Source organism: Epinephelus fuscoguttatus, linkage group LG11 (genome assembly GCF_011397635.1).
Source record: "Epinephelus fuscoguttatus linkage group LG11, E.fuscoguttatus.final_Chr_v1".
NCBI classification, from domain to species: domain Eukaryota; kingdom Metazoa; phylum Chordata; class Actinopteri; order Perciformes; family Serranidae; genus Epinephelus; species Epinephelus fuscoguttatus.
The window spans coordinates 25,395,185-25,412,406 of NC_064762.1; the positions used below are offsets into that span (position 1 = coordinate 25,395,185).

At 40.0% G+C, this 17,222-nt stretch overlaps 2 protein-coding genes across 5 annotated transcripts in view; one reads left to right on the forward strand and one right to left on the reverse strand.

The window, feature by feature from the left end:
- The window catches only part of ryr3 (ryanodine receptor 3), a 157,660-nt gene extending 154,289 nt beyond the window's left edge, over positions 1-3,371 (reverse strand). For all 4 annotated transcript variants that reach the window (XM_049589531.1, XM_049589530.1, XM_049589529.1 and 1 more), the window contains exon 1: positions 3,234-3,371. In XM_049589531.1, the coding sequence (XP_049445488.1) occupies positions 3,234-3,281 (48 nt within the window). In that variant the 5' untranslated portion in view covers positions 3,282-3,371. The remainder of the gene's footprint in view (positions 1-3,233) is intronic.
- Positions 3,372-8,034: 4,663 nt separating this feature from the next.
- The window catches only part of fmn1 (formin 1), a 41,272-nt gene continuing 32,084 nt past the window's right edge, over positions 8,035-17,222 (forward strand). The window contains exons 1-2 of the mRNA XM_049589541.1: positions 8,035-8,093; positions 10,279-12,007. Of these exons, the coding sequence (XP_049445498.1) occupies positions 10,375-12,007 (1,633 nt within the window). The 5' untranslated portion in view covers positions 8,035-8,093; positions 10,279-10,374. The remainder of the gene's footprint in view (positions 8,094-10,278; positions 12,008-17,222) is intronic.

The following is a 17,222-nucleotide window of genomic DNA, read 5'->3' on the forward strand; positions in this document are numbered from 1 at the left end:
CAGGCTTACACCATGACGTTCAACAGATTGTTCAATTATCGCTCTAATTTTAGGGCTTCCTGTGAGGGCGCGTTTCACTCAAGGCTGAGGTTTGATAACAAGGCTCTGTGGAGCTCAGGGGAACCCCCCTTCTCAAACTGCTGTTGTCATCAGATAACCAGGATGCCATTGTGACAGTAGAATCTGAGAGGCATGGGTCAGCATATCACTGGCATCACAAATAGTAGGAGCTGTTAACTACAGGGTCCCGCCTGCCACTAACAACCAGCCAAGACTTGAAGGGGATTACATATAGATTAATAATACTGCTGCGGTGTACATCAACATCTCGAAGCCAAGACTGAGGAGTACAATGTCGTTAGGCTGTCAGCCAAAATGGACGTCAATGGAAAATGTCACTTAGAATGATCAAACCAGCATGTTTGCATGTTTTAGATACTTAAAAAAAATCACATCTTATAAGTGAAGATTGGTTTTAATCGTATATGTCTTAAAACTAAGTATAATTTTTTTCAAGCCAGGCAAGGGGATCTAGTGAGAGAAGATAAGTTGCATCATGGGAAATGTAGGATCCAGGAAAGAACTACTTCTTGTAGTTCTACTGCTTCTGCTGCTGCTGTTCAAAAGCCCCATAACTTTATGAAAGGAAACATGACAATAAATTGCTGGAGTGTTGTTGTTTTTTTTTTCTCTGTGTTTATATCTGCAAAGCATGAGAATCTTTACAAGCACAGCAAAAACTAGCTTGAGTTACATTGCACGTCACAGCTAACAGGTGTTTGACATTTTTTGTCCATGTTACTTTATTGTGGTAGTGCAGTTTAAAGGAGCAGTGTGTAGGATCTAGTGGCATCTAGTGGTGAGAATTACAGATTGCAACCAGCTGAAAGTTCTGCCATGTGCCAAGTTTGAACTCTTGCTTAGGATTCTGTCAATGCTCATTGTTCAGGGGGATTTTACCATGAGCAGAATTAACCACAGAGGTCTCTTTCTCTCCAAAACAAACAGACATTGTGATTTAATCGAGTAAAAATAACATATAAAGCAGTTTCACATTAAAAATCAGTGTTTTTCCAATGCTGTTTGGCACATCGTGGATAGGCTGCTAACCCAGCACCTGCTAATGTGTGCTCACAATTTTTCTCTGATATCTTAAGATCCAAATGTTTAGAAGATTTTTACCAGGAGCAGAATTATCCACAGAGGTCTCTTCCTCTCCAAAACAAACATTCTCTGTGATTTAATCCGGTGAAAACAACATATAAAGCAGTTTCACATTAAAAATCAATGTTTTTCCAATGCTGTTTGGCACTACCCAGATAGGCTGCTAGCCCAACACCTGTTAGTGTCTGCTCACCCTTTTTCTCTGATAACATAAGATCTAAATGTTAAGAGGATTTTTACCAGGAGCTGAATTATCCGCAGAGGTCTCTTGTTTTCCAAAACAAATGGACCAGGGGATGTAAACCGGTAAAAACACTGCATAAATCAGTTTCACGTTAAAAATCAATATTTTTCTAATGCTATTCAGCTTGCCAGAGAGAGGTCGTTAGCCCAGCACCTGCTAATGTGTGCTCAACTTTTTTCTCTATTAACTTAAGATCCAAACGTTCAGGAGGTTTTTACTGGGAGCTGAATTATCCACAGAGGTCCCCTCCACTAAAAAACAAACGGACCCAGTGATATAAACCAGTAAAAACACTGAATAAATCAGTTTCATGATAGAAATTAGAGTTTTTTCAACACTGTTCGGCTTGTCACCAAGCTAACTACAGCAGCTGAAACTAAAATACAAAAATGCAGATAATCCTATCTCAAGCCAGGTTGGTTTGTCTGCTCTTGGTTACTGTAGAAACATGGTGGTGCAACATGGCGGACTCTGTGAGTGAGGACCCGCTCCTTATGTAGATATAAACAGCTCATTTTAAGATAACCAATCACAGCGATTCTCATTTTCACGTGATTGTTCACTAAAGAAAACAAACTTATTATATTCCATCTCTGCCAATACATCCCCTAAATCCTACACACTGGACCTTTAAGTACAAAATAAGTCTGCAATGCATGACCCCACTACATATCCTACAGAAATAAATGGAAACCAGTGGCAGCCTGAGCAAAACACTGCAAATCCTTGCTACTAAATCACAGCAGTGTTATGTGAGTGATTTGTAGCAAATGGGCAAAAACATGCAAAACTGCTGGTATACTTCTTGTAATGCTGAATCTCATTAAATTCCATATTTAGACAGCAACAGATTTCAACCCAGGAATAAAGTCAAAACAAACTGCTATACATAAAGAAAGTTGTGTTTTATAAATCCTCAGAGACAGAAGGTTCAATGTTTTCCATAACATTATACCTATTACAGGATGCTTGACGATTCAAACTACAGGGTACTCTTCCACAAATGTACAACACTGCAGAGTGAAAAGGATCAGGACAATAAAATAAATCATATCTAAGCTATATGGTATGAAACCAGGTGGGCACCCCAGCTGAGCATGTTGCATGTGTCATAACTGAGCCTCATTGCTCTCCATGCGGCACCTGGGTCACACAGCTTCAACAGGCAGGAGAAGAATACTGCGCGACAGATATTCCCACCACACCAACATACAAGCTGTCATATCATTTACAGGGATAACTGCTGTGCATAACCACATAGAGCAGGGACAACGTAAGCAATCTGCGTCAAACAACTAAAATAGTAATCAGCAGGAGGTGGCTGGTGTCTGGTGAGCACAACTTATTGAAACTCCTCTCCCCGGGGAGAATTAAAAAAAGTAAAAGGCTGCAAAATAAAAATGTTTCTGCAACAAGGCGTTCCCGGAGAAGAAAGCGATGAAGGGTGGAAAAATGAAAGAGGGGCACATGTTATGGAATGGCCAAGAGCTTGTGAAGTCATTTTTGCCCTTGCACCAGCAGACGGGAGTCTCATTGAGATTCCCCACATCAAGAGTCCTGTCGACAGGTGCGCCGTGGCCGCGGGGTGCAGCGCTGCAACCTGCGGCAACTTCCACAAAAATCATCAATCATGTGCATGCAAAGTCAAAAATCAACCACTGACGATGCATTTCCTTCCCAAAACTTCCACATTAATCCAACTTGTACGGGTGATTAACTTAATTGGCGGTGCAGTGTGCCGCCACTGAAGGCGTTAATTGGCGAAACTGGAGTGCGCGTTAGAGCACGGCTCGGCACCGCACCGATGGAAATTATCTTTACTTACAGTTCTCAAGAACTGGATCTCGTCTTCCCCTTCTCCGCCCTCAGCCATGGCTGTGAAGGAGCCTGCTCAGACTCTGGAAGCCACCACTGACTGCCGGCAGAAACGCGATGCTGTGCCTCTCAAGCCGATATTAGCATACAGCTCATCCACAGCCATATAGGGCAGCCCGGCCGAGCCCCCCTCCTCCTCCTCTCCTCTCCTCTCCTCTCTTCTCTCCTCTCCTCTCCCACCTACCTACCCCCTCTTCCTCCTCCGCCCTCCTCCTCTTCCTCCCCCTCCTCCCTCCCTGCGCCCAGACGCCAGCAGCAGCAGCAGCAGTGCGGACCAGCGAGCGGACGGAGCCGGGGCATCAGAGGACGAACCCCCGGTGGTGATGCTGCTCTGCTGCTCCTGCTCCTGATGATGCTCAGGAGCCAAAACAGGCTGCTACTACTTTTTAAACATTTGCGGTGAACCCCCTTTTTGCAAAATTGAGTCAGCAGTTTTTTACCGGCTCCCTGTCTGACAATGACGCATGGTGGTCAGATGAATGGCAGCAGACTGGCTGCATTCAAAGTTATGAATGGCTCTGTCTCTCACCTCAGCCATGCACACACATGCACACACCTGACACTTGTGGCACCTGTGATAGAGTTAGAAACCAACACATAATCTGCATGTTTGCTGCTTATTGCTTATTCATGTGAGAGGAAAGTAGAAAAGTCTAATGTGGTCATTAGTCTGGCTACAAATTACAGTGCCCTCCTGTTAACCATTAAGCACAGTGCTGCTGAGGAGCAGAGTCATTTCACCTGCCTGCCCACCCTCACTCCATTCATTTAACTTGCTTTAAACATACAGTAGATTTAAAATTATGTCAGTAAGATGTAAATATAATATCTTATAGGCAGGTTTACAAGGAGAGTTATGGTGTCTACTTTAACTGTAACGACATTAGGATCATATAAAGGTCATCTCGGTGTTAAATATTGCTGTATCACACCAGACCTCTGTAATAAAACTCACATAAAGATTCAGTGCAGTTTATATACAGAGATCCATCCAATTATCTGTCTTAATTGTATCTGCCATTAGTGTCACTTTTACACAGAGCAAAGCCCAATTAACATCAGTCAGGTGTCCATATGTGTGCTTCATATGGTCTCATTCACTGATCAGGAGACACATGAGATAAATGCTCCAGATCAGGGCTCCTGCAAAGACATTGGTGACATCTACTGGTCATGTAGTGAACCTCCTGTGTAGCTGTGTGCACTGCTGCTCTACAAAGACAAACTGCAGTAACTAACTAGATGCTTAAAACCAGAATCTGACCTTTTTTAAGTCTGTTTTTACCAAGTAAGAGATGTTACGTAACAGTATGTAAACTTTATTATGGAACTACTAAAGAGATCAAAACCAAACCACAGTGACTGCTGGCACAGAAGTAAAATGATGGCATAGTATGTTTCTGCAAACCACAATTGTGTATATTGGCACATACATGTCATATCAACATGTTTAAAGTGATACAAAATATAAGTTGGCTCTGTTATTGTGAGGCGGAGGAGATGGTGACTGGTACATCACTTATAGGTAAGACTTCTGCCAAGTTGCAGCCCACTATTCAAGAGCAACAAACAACAAAACTGGTTCCCAGTTAACATTTGTATGTGGGCCCCATGTGGGTAGTAAATTAGCTGAAAATGGGCCCTATATGGGATTGTCCATGGGTACCATAATGGCCCCATGCCAATTGCCCATATGGGTAGGTTTACCCACGTGGGTCCCACATGGGTTATGCTACAGCTAAATGGGTACCAAATAGGTTTGGGCCCAAAAAAGGCATCTTATCTTGGGCCCACTTACAATTTGGGCAATTTGCATGGGCCCCACATACAAATGTTGGCTGGGCTGTGTTTTAGCAAGTCCTTGGTGTGTTTCCATTGGCTTTTAGGTTTCAAACATGGGTGTTTTGTTGCAACCCATCTGTGTTATTCCAGCAGGGATAGTGGCACGAAAAGCAACAGTTTGTTTTTACTGAGACATCACTGTTTTTTTCTGACAGGAATGTGCCCCCAAACTCTGTATTTTAAGCCAAAACATGATCTTTTCCTAACCATAGCTAAAAGATTTTTTGTGCCTTAACAAAACCACACATTACATTCATTCATTCATTATCCATAACCGCTTATCCTGTTGGGGGTCGTGGGGGGGCTGGAGCCTATCCCAACTGACATTGGGCAAGAGGTGGGGTACACCCTGGACAGGTTGCTAGACTATTGCAGGGCTGACACAGACAATTTAGAGTTACCAATTAACCTGTATGTCTTTGGACTGTGGGAGGAAGCCGGAGTACCCAGAGAAAACCCACGCTGACATAAGGAGAACATGCAAACTCCACACAGAAGGGCAATGGAAATGTAAAATTTCAACGTTTCTGGCACATAATAATGTGCATCGTATCAGATGTGTGTAGAAACATACAACCTAGACATCAGACTGCATGCACAGCTAGCCTTAGCCTAAGCTCATTAACAACTTTTTAAAACCTGTTTCCTGTAATTGAAACATTAATTTTGATACTCCGGCATCTAGATAATTAAGTTCATTATACCACATATACACATAATAAGGCAGTTGCTAAATTAAAACATAACAAAGCAGAAAAAAACAACCCCAACCCCTGCTAAAAGCTAACTAACCCAGCTCAGATACATTCAAGAGTATAATCAAACAATGTCCTTTTTAGCCTGTAAAGGCATAAAATTTACATTTTGCACCTTATATAGCTGGTACACACTTTGGTACAGCCTTAATACTTCACACTCTTTTTTCTCAATGTCACTGAATGTGTAGCTACTGCCGACTGTGTCTGAAAGTCAGTATACTGTCTTGTTCATAATGTATGACCTGAGGGCCTGTCGAGTTCTGTGCATCATACTTTTTAAACAACTTTGACAATATCAGCCAGTGAAACCTTACATTGTGGTATTTCTACTTTTACACATTCAACTGAACTGCATGGAACTGAGCATTGTAAGTGCCATCTAAAGATACCAAGGTCAGTCTCATTGATTTGTACTGTTCTGTGACATTAACTGTACAATAAAACATGTTTGTTGTTTAGTGCAGTGTCCTGTTCATTCCTTTGAGCTGTGTTTCTGTATCTCTGTGAATGGAACGGTCCGTTATAATGTAAATGTTTAACAAAAATTAGGGAAATTAATTTGAGATTTAAATGACTTCACAGGCTGCAATTCAGATGTATATTTAAAACTGCATATTGCAATCTTTTTTTAAGTAACCCAACACATAATCATCCATCTTCTTTTTCGAAACTATCGCTGAAGATGTTGATGTCGTGGTTTCAGTGACGTTAACAGCTGTTTGCTTTCTTTAAACTTCTGTAATCCATCAAAGACAGCTGGCCAGTAGGTCAGATTAGCCCCGTGCACGCAGTGACCAGTGTGCAGCTCAGCATGGTGCACAGCTGACCTAAATAGAGCCCACGGTCAGTAGATGGCAGGAAGGCAGATGTGACTTCCATGTTTTAGGTTAACATGGAGATGATACACAGCCTTTGGCCTTAACTCACAAGGAGCAACATTACTTCTCCATGTTTATCTCAGACAGTGGTGGAATAAATATTTTTACTCAAGTATTTCAGTTCATTTTTTTTGAGTATTTCCATTTTCATGCTACTTTATACTCTGAATTCACAAGTTGTCACTGGGAAATATTGTACTTTTTAGTCCACTTGACAGCTTTACTTAGTTACTTTGATTTTAAAGTTGAGAGGGGCTGTATAATGGCTACTTTTACATTTGATACTTCAAGTACATTTTGCTGTTACCTCTGTTGGCCTATTTCTACTTAAATTAGATTTTGAATAGAAGGCTTTTACTTGTAATTGAGTAGGTTTGTATGTTTTATTGGACAGTATACATTGTGAAGGTAGACATTTGGGCTCTGTGAACAGGTGACAGCACTTATTGCTATTTTCTGAATTTTTACAAACTGAAAAATTGCTCTATTATTTTCGACAATAATCAGCAAATTAATGCGTAATAAAAAACAAATACTTGCAGTGAGATACAAAACAGAAAAAATAAATGAAAAATGAAATACTCCAATTCAGGCAACAACAGTAAAATCCTGCTTTTATATTAATGCATGAGTGACAACAATCTAATCATATGATATATATTAGTATAACAATCACAGAGGACAGTTTTCTGTATTGATTGCTTTTACTTTTAATACTTTAAGTACACTTCCTGATTACTGATACTTGCATACTTTTACTTAAGTAACATTTTCAATGCAAGACTTTTACCTGCATGCAATGAAATATTTCTTTACAGTGTATTATTAGTATTTTTGCACCAGTAAATTATCTGTATACTTCCTCCACCGCTGATGTCAGATATTTATTCTCTTGTATGTGCGCATTATTAGAACAGTTACTACAACATTTAACCTTGCACTGTCACTTTTATAGTGCACAACTAATACTAGGAAACACACAAACAGAAATACAAGACAAACACAGTTAACACTGGTTTGCTGGGTTCATTCAGTAGATCGATGTCAAGAGGATTACATTGATTTGGGGAAAATCCTCCCTGAGCCTGCCGTCTGTTTGTGTGTTACTGTGGCCCCCTCATACCTGACAGCCCTCACAGGATTAATGGCAGTGAGTCTTATCCGAGGAGCCAATAGGAATCAACCGAATTCTCACGAACAGCGCTGATTGGATTAAACTTGTGTGTGACACTTCAGTGGGCGGGGAGTTGACTTCTGTCACCTGAGTGTCACTGTGGGTTCAGCAGAGGAGAAACCTGCTGCTGCACCGACGGACTAAACACATACCGCTAGGTAAAGGACAAAATACTTTTGTTTATTTATGTATTTATTTTGACCTTTTATGTGATTAATTTCCGAAAGAATGAGAACATTAATCTTTTTTTAAAGCATTGTCAAGAGGTTTTTTCTTCTAGATTTGAAGCCGAATTATTTAGTTTACTGCGTGAAAAGGAAAAAAAACAAAAGTCAAGTTATAAATTTTAGCATTAAAAACAGTAGTAAAGTAGTAGTTGTAGATAAAAGTAGCTCTACCACAATGAACAAATACTCACAACACAAGTAAAAGTCCTGCATTCAGAGTCTTACTCATTAAGTAAAAGTCTTGTCTTTAAATAGCCTACATTTAAAGTACCAAAACATCATAACTGATGCATTAATGTGTTGGTATCACTAATATTGATATATTATAATATATAATATAAATATATAATAATATATTTGAATCAACACATAGTGAGGTAAAAATAGAGAGTAGAAGTATATTGAAGGACAGAATGGAAATACTCAAGTAAAGTACATTAAAATTTGACGTAATTACAGTAAATGTACCTCTACAAGTTTATTACTTTACCCTTAAGTTTGAGAATCAGGGAAACTGTATATCACGTGTGTCCAGTTTCCACTCATTTTCTGCAAAATTACATTTAAGTTACATAACTGGTAAACATGGTGAAGGCATGTGTTTTACACGCATATTATCTTTGCACAAAGGTGTACTGTTTGTCTGTTTGTGATGCCTTAGTGTAGAGCTGCAACTGACCATCATTTTCATCAATTATTAATTATTATTTTCCCCATTAATCATAGTACATAAGAAGTCTATCACAACTTCCAGAACCCCAGGATGACATATTGACATGTCTTGTTTTGACCAACAGTCCAGACCCCAATGTGACTGATTATATCGTAGAAGACTAAGAAAACAAGCAAATAGCTACATCAGAGAACCCAAACAACTTTAGAAAATGAGTTAAAAAGTTGGCAGCTAATTTTCCACTGATTGTGGTGTCTGTTTCAGCTCTACATTAATACTTGTTTGTATCAATTCAGGTCTTTTTGCACTCTGCACTTACTTTTATGCACCCATAAAGTAGGCTACAGTTTTATGTTTGGTGTAGTCGTAAAGGGACAGTTCACCCCCAAATCAAAAGTAAATATTTCTCCTCGTACCTGTAGTGCTGTTCATCAGTCTAGATTGTTTTGGTATGAGTTGCAGAGTGTTGCAGATATCAGCTGTAGAGATGTCTGCACTTGGCTTGTGGAGACTTAAAGCGCCCAAAAATACATTTGAAAAACTCAACAGCAATGTCTCTTTCCAGAAATCATGACCCAGTAACCTAAGATAATCCACAGACCTTGTTGTGAGCAGTTTCATGTCGGAACTATTTTCTTTTTACCAAACAACACCCATCAACCATATCATTGTGCAAAAGGAAGCGTGCATCTGCTGCTAGCTCACCTAGCACCACTGAGCTAGCTAACATTACAGCTCAGCTAAGGAGGACACCAATAATGTTTACAGGCTGCACTGTCATGAGCCTCTCGTCCGTGAGTCTATGCACTCAAAGAAATCAGACTTAAGTCCCACTCATTACATATTGGCTTACTCTGCATTACATCAAACATTTAAAGAAGTGACAAAGAGAATATCATTTTTAATGTCATATAGAAATTTGAATTTGTAGTTTAATATGAATGAATGAGTTGTGATAGGAGGTTAGGTGAAATATCAACTAGGAAGCGGTCTTGTGAAAGTTTGTAAAACACTGAACCAGAGCTTAAATGGAAAGAATGCAAGCTGCTGAAGTCTGGTTGTAATTGTCAACAGTCTGGTAAGTTTTATATTGTGGCTATGATAATGTGGAGAATATAATTAGGAAGATGTAATGCCATTACCACACTGAACGCTCATATTCACTGACCCTCCATCTCTCCTTCCACCACACACTCACTGACTCACACACAAGCACACCCACTGTCCAGTGCAATTATCATCCATTCCCTTACTCTGCAACTCACACCAAAACAATCTAGACTGATAAACAGCACTACAGGTAAGAGGAAAATATGTATTTTAGATTTTTTGGGTTGAACTGTGCTTTTAAACCCTGATAGAAGCATCCATCAGTAAGCAGACACACTCTCATACACTCATTTAAAACAAGTGAGAACTAAACGTTGTATCTTTCTTTGTCAGGACTCATGTGGTTGTCCAGTGGCCTAACTGCTTCTAAAGAATCTGCTCATGTTGCAAAGGAATCATCTCATGCTGTATCTGTGGTAATCAAATAACATGGAGGGCACTTCCGCTACCTTAAGCCTCTACATCCCGATCAGAGAGAGGAGCAGTGTGAGTCCATCCCTCTCCCACTGCAGGGGCCCAGCTTCCCCCTCTGAAGCCCCTCTGAACCACCAACAAGGACGAACCTCTAACTGCGGAGAGGAGGGTCCAGCTGAAACAGTGAAGCAGGGGCAAGCAGACAAAGTCTTTGAAGAAACCCTCAAAGAGTTGAACGACTCCTCTGAGTTCTGGCTGACAGAGTTGTTCCCGTTGTGTTTGGAGTGCAACACTTTCATGAGCATGGGCAACCAACAGGGCATGAAGATTAAGCCGAACTTCTGCGGTCATGCAGAGAGTTGGGACATTTTACCGAAATCCCCCAGACTATATATCCCTCGGAAGAGAAGGAGAAGAGTGGAGGAGCTGGTTTACACCGGCGGCTTTCAGCATAACCTCAAGATGACACCCGGGACTCCAAGGGCGAGGAGGTTGACAAAGCTGCGGATAGCGAGCTCTCCCACCTTTGAGGAGTGGGACATGGAAGAAGACGGGCTGATCATGTGCACAAATGCAGCCAGGAGGAAGAGGGTAATGGGAAAGGAAAGAGTTTCATCTGTTGAGGAGAGGAACAGGAGTCCACAGGAGCTAAAGCCAGTATGGAGAGTGAGGCTGCCGGATGCCCCATCTGCAAATGTTCGTAGGTCTTCCAGCAACAAAAGAAAGGATTTATCTGTGGAGGAAGACTGTGCACTCCCAGACTCAGACACAGACATTTCTGAGTATGACAATGACATGTACTCAACTATCTCCTCCACAAGGAAGACAGAAGACAGTATCACAAATTCTCAAAACCAGATCACCCAGGCAGCAAGAGACACAGGTGAGGACAAGAGAGCTGAAAGCATTGAGAAGACCTCTCAATGGAGGTCTGCATCACAGCGAGTAATGGGCAAGATTGAGGAGGTGGAAGGGATCATACGTCGGGTGAGTGTCACCAGTTCGGACTGGCTCAAAGAAGACAGCAATGAAGCTGAGTTGATCTCAGATGGATGCATTGGTGAGTCCCAGAACAAGGGGTGCAATGAAGACGAGTCTCTGCTGGTTGAGGAGCTTCAAGCTCTGGGTGAAGCTCTGAGTCAGAGTCTGCGTCAGGTCCTGAAGATGGAGGGCGCAAAAATACAGAGTGAACCTTTCACAGAGGCCAAGAAGACTTCTTACGAGCCAAGCCTCAAAGGATCAACAGGAAGGCCTCTAAATCTCCCATCATATTCTCACAGCTTCACCTCTACTGTGCCAAACAACTCGTCATCAACCTCTTTTTCAGCAGGTGGAGAAACCTCCCCTGTACCCTCGCCGTCTCTGTCTGCAATCCTGGATGTTTCCCAGAGAACATCCAGCAGCTTTGAGGGCATGTCTCCCATCCTGTCACCTTTATTGACACCCAGTCTGTACAGCCGGTGTTCTCTGCCTCTGAGTCTGACCGACCAGCAAGACAGTTTATTCCCTCAGGGGGGTGGAGGCTGTGGAAGTGCCAACACAGTGTCTGGTGGGACAGGAAATGATGAGAGGAGCAGCAGGAAGAGTGGACAGAGTCAGACATACAGATGCACGGGTGAGACCAGTCGAGATGATCTACTCTCTTCAGGTAATATGCTAATTTTGCTACTCCAACATTGAGTCTTATGTATATAATTAATATGTAGCTGATAACAAACATAATTTGTGATTTAAGCTGAAATCAAAGTTCAGTTTTGACCTCAGAAACAACAGTTACCGAGAAATAGTCGCACCACATAGTCCATTTAGTATCTGCTCTAGTAGCTTTTGATCACATCACATGACCTTCATTAGCATGTGGAGTTTGCCCAGAACTTAAAAGAAATAAAATTACATTCAGTTTCTAAAAAATGCAAAGTTGTAATATCAATTACAAGCTTTGTGATCTAATTGTGAGTATTTGATTGTCAGTGGTAAATGAGGTACTCAGATTCTTTACTTAAAGGCAAACTATTCTGCTAATAATCAGGTTTAAACTGGTATTACATGCTTTAATGTTTTAATGTAAGCACTTTATTTTCCTCATACTGTTACTGTCTCTTTAAGCCCCTCTCCTGGAAAAGGCCAGTCTGCTCTGATAGGTTAGCGTTTCAGAATTTCCAGGTTTCTAGGTCTTTAATCATCTTAGCGTCTCTGCACCGTCATTGCAGTCAGCAAAAGAGTAATGGAGTAAAGCTGCACTTTCTACCATGAAATATTACCAATAAAAGCTTCTAAACACAGCTAGACATGTCGGTGAAGATTCTCAGTCATCCAGGTCATGGTAATCTTAAGTGCTATATCATAGGCAACTGGACTTGCTTGAGTTTCTTGAAGACGCTTCACCTCTCATCCAAGAGGCTTCTTCAGTTCTAATTTACTGGTGTGGAGTCACAGGCTTTAAACTCTGTGTGGGTGCTTGCCCTTACAGAGTTGTTAAGGTTACATGTGAGTTGTTGACCTACTGAGCCATCATGTGTATCGAAACTCAAGGAAGCCCAGTTGCCTACGATGAAGCGCTTAAGACAACCAGACATGTTTCAGCAGGAGTATGATCTAAAACCTTGGGAAGAATTAACACCATCAGCAACTAAATTAGACGTTAGCATATAGCCATGTGTAGCAGTGTACATGATGTAAATACTTGCAGTAGCATGCCTGACCAAATAAATGAACCCTGACATTAGCTTGTTTCAAAAGTAGAAAAAAAAAAACAGTTGCAAACAGAGTATTCAGAGCGGTCTGAGGGCTGAGGTTTTCACTCACAGGGATTACTTTTACATACATTTACGACATTATTTGAAACTCTGGTCACATTTAATATGAAAGTCCGACACTGTTACATTATACATGTGATAGACAACAAGGGTAAGTATTATAGGTCCCCTTTAAGTAAAGGTAGCAATACCACTGTCTAAAAATACTACATTACGTTACATTATTTAAGTAAAAGTCCTGAATTCAAAGTCTTAAGTCAAAGTACACAAGCATTATCAGCAAAAAGTACTTAAAAGTATCAAAGAACAAGTACTGTAAAACTCCAATTAGTAGCCCAGGCTATTATTTGCTTAAATCGCTGAAATCAACAGGCCTATATTTGGGACACACTTTTAACGACTTTCACACAAAAATGTTGCTCAGCAAAAATCGGGAAATACAACCAAACTGTTTCGTTTATTTAAACCAGTATGAATATTGTTTAAAAATTAGCCTCCAGATAACATATCAGTTATGAATCATTCATTTGACCTAGCTCTGACAGGCAGCGCATCAGAGAGAGAGTGTGACTTATGGCACTTGAGGATTATGGCACCCAGTATACCGACATAACACCACTTTGACCTGTTTAAATAATACTCCCAACTTGGATTAATTTTTATGAAAAACCCTTTTGATTCTTTTGGTCTGACAACCCTTACGGACTAAAGGAATATGAATAGCTTACAGGATGATCATGATGGGCACATAATTTGAGGTAGCCAACAATCCAGTTTTATACATCTGAACATTTACTATAAAAAAAAATGAACTGCTTGCCAACCAGACCAGCCTTCTAATTTTAATTTAATTAATTGATTGATTTAAATTTTTAATTGAATTTCATTTTACAGTACTCATTAAACAGAATGGCTCCTGTCACAGTGTGATAGTATTATAGAATATTATATTATTCAGTTTTCATCACTAACGGATACATGTAAGAGCATTTTAATTTGTAGTTCTTCAACATGGAGCCAGTTTGAGACACTTCGTAATACTGGGTACATTATTATAGCATACATAGCATACTCATATGTTTTTGTATGTAATAAGTACCTATTAGTGTCAAATAAATGTAGAGATGTAAAAAGTACAATAATTCCATCTGAATTGTAGTGAAGTAAAAGTATAAAGTTGCACAAAATATAGATACTCAATAGAGAAATATTACACATTTGATGGGGTGTTACATGACAGTGACTTTTTATTCAGAATTGACTCTATTGGTTCGCTCCAGATTCAGTTCACTGATATGGATGATATCCTGAAGTATGTTAAAGGATTTCATAGCTCTAGTTTCTATCATATGTGTCTCATGATGTGCTCCATGGTTGGCCAGCGTACAGTGGATTAAAGAGGACAAAATACCTTTACAAAGTGTGTGTGTAAAAGCATGATGCTGACTTGGTTATTGAAGTGAACAGAGGAGGAAGAAGAGCAGACGGCTTTCAAGGTGGAACATGCTGAGTCCTGACTGTCAGATCTACACATCGATTGAGACGCTCTGATTTGAATGCTCTGAACTCAGTCTGCTGGTGTCTGATCTTATCTGCTACTGTAGTCTCTCTCTCTCTCTCTCTCTCTCTCCCTCACTCTCTCTCTCTCTAACACACACACACACACACACACACACACACACACACACACACACACACACACTGTCTCTGTTTCTCACCACAGCTGCTGAAGCAGACCTGAAGGATGTTTGGTAGTCTGTAAATAATGACCCCTTGCTGGTTTGACGTGGTGGTATGTCAAACACCACGTGTGTGTGTGTGTGTGTGTGTGTGTGTGTGTGTGTGTGTGTGTGTGTGTGTGTGTGTGTGTGTGTGTGTGAGCTCAGGCATGAAGTACTAGTGAGCACCTGATGTGGATAGCCTCATAGTCCTTCAGTAGCACTGACCTGAGACGCCCAGAGTTTCCATTTAAAGAGCACCAAGAGAAATTCTGTGTGTCTGTGTGTGTGTGTGTGTCTACTGGACAGAGGCTTGTAATGAAAATGAACCATGTTGGATTTCTTTTGCAGATAGATGCAAACATGCATTTTTCTGGATCAATTTAAAAAAAAGATGTACAGGGTGTGTTCTTACTGCAGTTGCACACACCTTGCTATGCCACTTATTTATTATGCCACTTTATAATGAAATTTAGCTGCCTAGACGTCATCTTTGTGCCAATCTCCGTGTGTATTCACAATCCATAAACACAATAATACAAGACGACTGCATGTTGCTTGGATTTACATTTGTAAAGCAACGACCAGCTGGTGGGTTGGTCATTACAAACTCATGCTGTGCAACTTCATGCAGAAGTTTATTTTAAATTTAGATCCAAAATTTTAGAAAGCTTTCAGATATGTCAGGCTGGAGTTTTGGGGGGGAAAGTTGTACAAGATGATGCACAAGTATGGAAGCCCATTTCTGCCAGTGTAATGAAAAAAAAAATCCTAAGTCACAATAATGAGAAACTCTTGAAATAATGACTAATCTCAAAATAATGCGAAACCTTCTCAAACTGAAGACCCACTATCTCAAAATATTGCAAAGCTTTATAAAAGTCTTGACTGTATATCTCAACATTTTTAATGAAAAACCTTATCAAAATATTGACTAAATATCTCAAAAATTTTATTAAAAATACTAAATGAAAATATTGACTTAATATCCCAAAACTTTTAATGAAAAACATAATAGAAATATTAACATAATATCTTAACATTTTTAATGAAAAGCTTTAGGAAAATATTGACTTAATATCTCAAAATTTGAAAAAACTTTCTCAAAATAATAACTTTATATCCCAAAATATTTAATTATTTAAAAAATAATGAGAAACCTTCTCAAAATAAAGACTTAGTGTCTTAAAATAATGAAAAATATCAATACCTGTTTGATAAAGTTTTTTATTGCAATGACTGAACAGGTTGTTGTTTTCTTTTTATCACTGGTGGAAATAAGTCTCCATACGCAAGACATTTATATTGCTGAAGTTAATTTTCTTTATCAGGGATAGCAAATTATGCGTCTATGCACCCAACTTTAAAAAAAGTTAAAATATCTCATCAACTAAAATGTGCTTCAAATGTCTACAGCCTGACACCTCTGCCTCATATTTTTGCCAAACCTCAAGAGTGGTGGCCAGTCTTAAATCTTCCTTGCTAGGCTAGCTATGATTCTCAATCCAAAAAAGTAAAAGTCTCGAGGGGGAGGGAATTTAATAGTGTGTGGACAGTTTCATTTGCTTTCACCTCCAACTCTGCAAGGTTAAAGTTCCATGTAATAGTGGTGTTACTGTCATTATAAGGTTCAAATATGTTTTGTGGCTCTCGACAATTTTTTTTATTATTATTTTTGGTCAAAAATGGCTCTCCTGATAGTAAAGGTTGTCGACCCATGGTCTAGATTTATTAAAAATGAGTCTTGGTTTGGATTATCAATTATTTAAATATCATGTAACTTCATAACTAGAAGATGATATTTTAAATAGTGTATATACAGACAGTGTGGATTTAGATTATTTGAGCAATCTTAAAGCTACTTCAGGGAAAATATAGGGAAAAGTATGTAAAGGACTGAAACTTAACCTCCTGTATAGAATTGATTGCATGAGTCTGGCACTCAGATCAGTACAGAGTCTGATGTCTCGTCCTCACTTTTCAGAAAATGAAAGCCTGACCAGGCCGTGCAGGAGGACGCCTGGCTGTCCAAATAGGATTAGAGCTCAGCGCTTTGTGAGATACAACACATCTTTAGAGGATGATGATTAGAGTGAGAGGAAGAAAGACATGCGGGGCCCTCTGAGGGTTTTATTCTCAAAATCCAGTGTTCTCTCCAGTGTGGTCAAATGGAGGACAGATAACACATTTCCATAAGCTGTTTAATCTGGCTGTGAGGACGGCCATGTGTCCGCTGAAAGTTACACAACTGGCATCTCTGTTGGCGCTCTTATCTGAAACGATACTGATGGGTTTACTGTAGAATAGCTTCCTCTCTCTGTTCCCGGGACTTTGTGACCAGCTCGGCAGTAAATGGGGAAATCTGGATGCAGGTAGTGAAAGGAAACAC